The 6774-nt window shown below is 39.1% G+C and overlaps 1 protein-coding gene across 2 annotated transcripts in view; it reads right to left on the bottom strand.

The window, feature by feature from the left end:
• Positions 1-6774, bottom strand: part of xpnpep2 (X-prolyl aminopeptidase (aminopeptidase P) 2, membrane-bound) — a 74801-nt gene that overhangs the window by 12169 nt on the left and 55858 nt on the right. The window contains exons 1-2 of one of the 2 annotated variants that reach the window (XM_008326417.3): positions 1033-1523; positions 61-116 (exon numbers count right to left, since the gene is read on the bottom strand). In XM_008326417.3, the coding sequence (XP_008324639.1) occupies positions 61-116; positions 1033-1099 (123 nt within the window). In that variant the 5' untranslated portion in view covers positions 1100-1523. Of the gene's footprint in view, positions 1-60; positions 117-1032; positions 1524-6774 lie in introns of those variants that run through there. The other variant, XM_025063482.1, reaches the window with a different exon arrangement.

Raw genomic sequence — 6774 nt, 5'->3', positions numbered from 1 at the left:
AAATTTCCATAAAGCATAAATCCAATCATTTCTCATCTTCAGCTTCAGGACTAGTCTCACCGGGGGAGACAAGGAACAGTTCCTCTCTGTTGCTCCATCCACAGCTGCAGATTTCCCTGAAAAAGCAAACAACATACACACATGGCTGTTTAGTTAAAGACGACATAATAATAATAACAATAATAACAATAATAACAATAATGATAATGATAATAATACAGTACAGTAGCTCCACCCATACTTCCACTCCTACCTGTACGTATTAGGATCTGCCATTTGCTTAACTCCAATGTAGCTGCCGGACGGCTATTAATACATACAACCTAAATGCTGAGCACAGTTGTTCCATTGTTGGACGCTAAGCCATTCAGACTTTGACGGCAACAACTACAGAACACTGCGGGATGTTAAAATAACGACAGCGAAAATTAAAAAAATATATAATATTATCAGATATTCATATTACACGGCCTTGAACCAATCTGTTTTTTTTTTGTCTCTTGTTGAGCATTTACAGCATTGGAAAATATGCTGCATTACGTTTTTCATTCATTCATTCATTCATTCATTCATTCATTCATTCATTCATTCAGGCACCCCCAAAAACAGCACTGCGTCCCCTGAATTGGGAACCTCTGGTTTACGCTTATGCCTTTGTTATCTTCTCCTTGATCCTGATCTATGGGGAACCAATGGTTGAAGTATTTGTGTTTTTAAAGGAGGTATATTTGCTATGGAGTTAGGTACAGCAAAGCAATAGAAAAAAAAATATCATGTTTTGATTGCAGTCTGCTGTAGCTTTAGGGTAAAAAAAAACAATCTCCCATGATTCACCTGTGTCACTGACCCAGTTTTTGGAGCATTATGAAGTACATTTCATACACAGTTTGTGACAATAATGCAAAGTAAAACAGTAAAAATCACTTTCTCTGTAAAGACCACATATTCACAATATTGATGCTAAATGAAAGTCTGCATGAAAAAAGAAAGATTATAAAGAAGGAAAAGATTTTTTTTTTTTTTTTTTTTTACCTGTCAGATTAGATAGAGTCAGAACCAGAACCAGAACCAGAGCACCGGTCCATCCATACGACCGCATGTTAGTGTGAGAAGTAGCCACAAGAGGTTAGGGCTCAGAGAAGACTCAGAGAAACTCAAAGTCAGGCTTAGTCCAATAATCAGACTATGTTAGACCCTGAGCTTTAGACTTTAGACTTCAGCACACACAGACTCACAAACAGATCTAGACCCTCAGACTGACTCACAGACAGACTGGAACTCGCAGACTGACTGACAGACTGACTAAGACTCAATTTAGACCCACAGACCAAGTGAGGGTTAGCGTAAGTGTCCCTGCTCTTCCTGTTGCTGCAGGATGAATGAATGACTCCGAGTGACAAGTTAGGTCTAATCTTTCACATTCTCCTGCTCCTCCTTCTGCTCCTCCTCCTGTAGCGGCAGCTCCTGCTTTTGATAAGGTTATTACATTTGCTTTTCCCGACTTGGTTTCAGTCATTTTTGCACTGTTAACTTTATTTTTATATTTTCTTTCACGAATGTCTTGCGTGGTTGTTTTTTTTGTTTTTCACAATTATACACATGATTAAAAGCTTTAGAGCATTTTGAAAAACCCTGAGGTATTTTATTGTATTTATAGGGGATTCTTTCAAGAAAATCATAATCAAGTTTTTCACAAACAAAAATATGTTTTTGGTTATGAATCTATCTATTTATCCATCCATCCATCCATCAATGTATCCATCCGTCCATCCATCATCCATCTATGTATCCATCCATCTATCCATCCATCCATCCATCCATCCAGTCATCCATCCATCCATCATCCATCTATGTATGCATCCATCTATCCATCCGTCCATCATCCATCCATCCATCCATCCATCTATCTATCTATCTATCATCCATCCATCCATCCATCCATCCATCCATCCATCCATCAATCCTGTATAGAAAATAAAGACTGGTCTATTTTTTGCAAATGATCTGATCAAATTCACATACAATATTTGTTCATTAATCCATTTTATGGCATATTTACAGTCGGTGCACATACCCCGTCACTAAAAAAGGAAGTGATCTCTGGATCTCTTATCACCTTTATTGACTCCTGCGCTTTTAATGAAAATTTTTTATGACTACGTTATTAATTTTAACAATGTGTGTACATGCATGCGTGTGTGTGTGTGTGTGTGTGTGTGTTCAGTAGTCTCCAGTGATGTCAGGGCTGGGTTTACACACAGACTGATCTGCCCTGATTGAAGACCCTTCAGTGATGATGATTAAAGCTGTTGGGTCAGAGCTGATGGTTGATAAAAGATGGACAGCAGCAGCCCTGAAGGTCATTGAAGGTCACTGTTAACACTGACCACAAAGGCTGTCAGTCAGCTCTTGGTCACGACCCTCTTCTTAACCGACGGCTAAGAACACCTAAAGGCCAGTATCGACCGTTACTGCGGACCGGTTGTTGAATTATCATTACGAATCATTAAATTATCGAAATAAAAGATTTTTTAAACCTCCGTTCGCATTGCAGTCTCAGTGAAATTATTTCCTAATATCGCCAGATTATCTTTAAGAAAGTAAATAGATATGAGTGGATCATCTTGGAATGAAGTAGCAGAGTAGTAGCAAATTATCTGCGGATCGATTGGGGATCCCATGTCTAAACTGTCTCGTCTCGATGTGATTAAAGTCCACCTGTTAAAGAATAAAAAGACATTTGTTGTGTTGTGACCTTAAGCTTAAGGTTAGCTGTAATGAAGAGGGTAGAGTAGTTAAAGATTTACAACTGTGTGTTAATGTTTAAGCTGCAGATGAAAAAGTTCGTCTCACTGTTTATCATTATACAGTATCTCTAACAACACACACACAAACACACACTCAGATTATGGGACTTTTGACTTCTAACATTTACGGTTCATTCTCATTACATTTAACTGTTTGTCTGTTTCAATATTCTGTTTAATTTTAAATATGTCAATTCAACATATCACTAAATAAAGCACGAAATAAAGCGTTGCTGCATTACATGTAGTTTTTTTTCCCCATTTAAGTAATATTACCAAAGATGACCACTAGAGGTTAGTAATGTGTCATGGTCATTAGGGGAAAAAAAAAACTAGTTCGTTTCCCGCACATACAACAGATTCCTAATATTTCTAAATGACTAAATAAAAATAAATAATAATAATAATAATGATAAAACACATTTCAAGAAGACAACTTGACACGTGACATCCATAATAAATTAAACACTTATTATTGTTGGTTACAGAAGGGTCGAATTAAACGCTCTTTACGCTATTTTGGATGCTCTGAAATTTACAAAACAACAAACCAAACAACACAACTTTCCACGTCAGAGTAAATGTTTTCATTCTTCTTTTTTTTTCTTTCTTTCTTTTTTTTTTTTTTTTTTTGGCGTAGAAGGTTGCAGAGCCATGTTGAAGGGGAAGTAAGTAACCGCTAAAATAAATTACCAGTGGAGGTCGCTGTTGTCTAAAGTATTTTTCCCGGTAGGTCCAGGGAAAATCTCACTAAAAAGCAGCCTAAACTGGTGGGTTTTCAGTAAAGACCTCAAATACTAACTGTGGAGTTTCTCAAAGTCAAGCCGTTGAGTGAAACCGAAAACATTCCAGACTGAGATGTGAATTTGTGTCTCTCCTTTAGAAGAGTCTAAATGTGTAAAAAATAAAAACCAATTCTTGTACTGTTGCCCAAAACATGGGAAACTTATCTTAATCCAACTGTCTTTCATAGGGCATCATGTGGCCAGACAAAGATTAGATAAATGTATCAAATACACTTTACTTATCAAATACACATTATTTCTGCTTGTCTGAAATACGACTGCTTGTCTACGAGCAGTGGCAGGGCTGGAAGATTGTCTTCTGCATGATGATTGGATAGACGTGGAGATTGCGGTAGACATCTAGAGACAAACTGCAGACTGTTGTTGGACATTTTCTTTCCCAAATAGGCCTTTTTTTCATTTGTATGTGTACTTTAAATACAATTTTCTAGATTCTTCGCGTTTTGTACAATTACTGGGTTTCTTGATTCTAGTAGTTTGTTGTCTATGAGTAGGTCAGAAAAATGATCAAAATCAAATAAACTTTCAGTTTATACCAGGGTGTCAAGCATATGGCCCGGGGCCCAATAGTGGACCACTGAGGGAACTCAATCCTGGCAGCTTGATGAATTTTGAAAAAAAAAACAACTGGACCACTGAGGGAACTCAATCCTAGCAGCTTGATGAATTTTGAAAAGAAAAAAAAAAAAAGCAAACGCTTCATGTTCAGGATATTTTTGTAAAAGTATATTTCATTGAATACGAAAAAAATAATAACAGTACTTGGATACTAAACATGGACTTATTATTATTTATAGTTACCATATTCTCCGAACTACACCCCCTGCCCCCAAAAAAACCTTGCGACCTACCTGAAAAAAAAAAAAAAAAGATAGTCCCTAACTAGTTATTCTTCGGATAGAAGAATCTATGGGACAGGACAGGACCCACAACGGTACTCAGGTAGACTGTGGTTCTGTTGGTACTACCTCAACTGAAGTGGACCAAGACTAATCTCCATTGAGATTGGCAGGAATCTAGAGTTGAATCTATAGTTTCTTATGTTTACACGCTAGTAGTTAGTGACTCTCCAGTCAACAAGCGATCGCGCACTAACCAACTTAAACCTAAACCTAATTAGCCACTTTTAGATGAAACATTTGTACAGCTGCAGGAGCTCACGCGTGTGCGGGCGCGCGTTTGTGTTAGCGTGCCGGCCGGGGTTTAAAGTCAGTCAATGAAAGTCAACAACAAGAACAATCACAACATTCCTGAAACCCAGCGACATCCGACGCAATTAACACGGAGCAAATTCCAGTGCGAGCTTTATATACAGTTGAATAAACAAACTGACACAAAGACTGATGCAATAACACACACACACACACACACAGGAATTCCGACAGGAGGAAAACTGTGAGTCAATAGGAAGACCAGCAGCAGGACAGGGAGTGTGTCTCTGCGTGTCACTGGAGACCCTCAACCCCGCAGTCCTTCTGATTCGTGGACCAGGTGCCTCCTCTCGGTGTTTTCCTGTTCCTGTTGTTTATCCTCCCACCTCTATTTGTTTTGATGTTTTTTTTTCCGAGTTTATTTTCCTGTGGAGCACACAGTGGCGGCCAGACTCCAGTTCGGGACCATGTGGAAGCGAACATCATTAAAAAAGCTTGAAATGTCGGGGGGGGGCGTGACGTGAAGTTGGTGTGTGCTGCATTGTTTAGAAACCCTCCTGCTCTTTGGCCTTGGCTATTTCTGGAGCTTAACATCTGCCTCCTGAACTGCGACTGTATTCGACGGTCGCAATTCCTCGTCTTCCACCTACTGCTTTTCGGTGCCATATTAAACAATAGCATTTTCAAGGACTTCCTTTAGCGCTGAACTTATTTCCTCTCTGTGGACTGACAGCGTTACAATTATTTCTGTCTGGGAATTTTGAGACAGCGAGTTAATAACAATTCCTCATCGGGATCAAACTGTCATCTCTGTCAGTCACAGTTCATAAAAATATCCTATCGGGTAAGGAACAAAGATGTCAGACTAACAGACAGTAAAGGCAAATCCTATCAATTCCTCGGGAGTTCCTTTTTGGGAAATTAAGGTTTAAGTCGCTCTTGAGTTGTTGCACCAGCCACCTAGAGCGCCCTCTAGGCGGCTGTCAGTGTGATAATAACGAACATGTAAATATTCAGTAATACAGGAGTAGCAGATACTGGTACATAAGCACTGAACTGCGAACTTGCAATCTAGCTAGTTTGTGCGAATTATACTCCGGAATAACTTATACACGTGTTTTTCATCTTCATTATGAATTTTTCTGCTGATGTGAGTTATACTCTTATACTGTCTGTGGGCCAAAGCGCCACCAAAATACATTCTAATTATAATTTAATATTCAATGTACATGCACATTGTGCAGAAACATCGATTTCTATTGTCTTCTTTCCACCCGTAAACTGAAAAACAAAGTCATGGTGGCGGTCTATCAAAGTGAAAGGAAGGCCTGGGGTTATACCACCGTAGATGAAGAACACTGTAAATTCCCAGAACAATGACAGGCTGTGCCATTAGTTAGCTGGCTGTCCTCTGCATGTCATGCGACACCGCGCGGTCCTTCACCTGGCCCACATTGACTCGCTTGTGTTCTCACATGCAAATAGGGATCCAATAATGGAATACTGTGCCTGGAACCTTGACAGAGCAGGACTGTGTGGGGTTTAGTGATATATATACGGGAACTGTTCTAAAAAAAAAAAAAAAAAAAACAACAACTGCTTTGCATGAACTACTTTTAGCGTTACGGCAACAGAATTAGTTACTGCTGTTAGTAATGCTGCTGTCGATCTGGAGCAGAGGAACAGAAGCACTTACACAGTCCTGACACTCTTCTTGACCTTAGACAACTTCAAACATCTGCATCTTGGGTGACAAATTCTATTTTTATCACACACACACGTGTGCACGCATACATGCGCACACTATGTGCCCTCATCATCCCTGGATCATAAAACTGATTCTCTGACTGTTCCTAAACTGACAAAGACCAACCATAACAGCGAGGTGTTTCAGTTTGTCTCAAGTTTTATTTTCGATTGAAAATTGAAACCGCTTCAAACTTTATCTCTCCTTGGGGGTATTTTCTGCGGAAAAGAACTTAAATGTGAAGTTTCATTTTCATCCAGGCA

This window comes from Cynoglossus semilaevis, chromosome 15 (genome assembly GCF_000523025.1).
Source record: "Cynoglossus semilaevis isolate Cse_v1.0 chromosome 15, Cse_v1.0, whole genome shotgun sequence".
Taxonomy (NCBI): domain Eukaryota; kingdom Metazoa; phylum Chordata; class Actinopteri; order Pleuronectiformes; family Cynoglossidae; genus Cynoglossus; species Cynoglossus semilaevis.
Note: the sequence above shows the minus strand (reverse complement) of the source record. Positions and strands in the feature narration are given on the sequence as shown.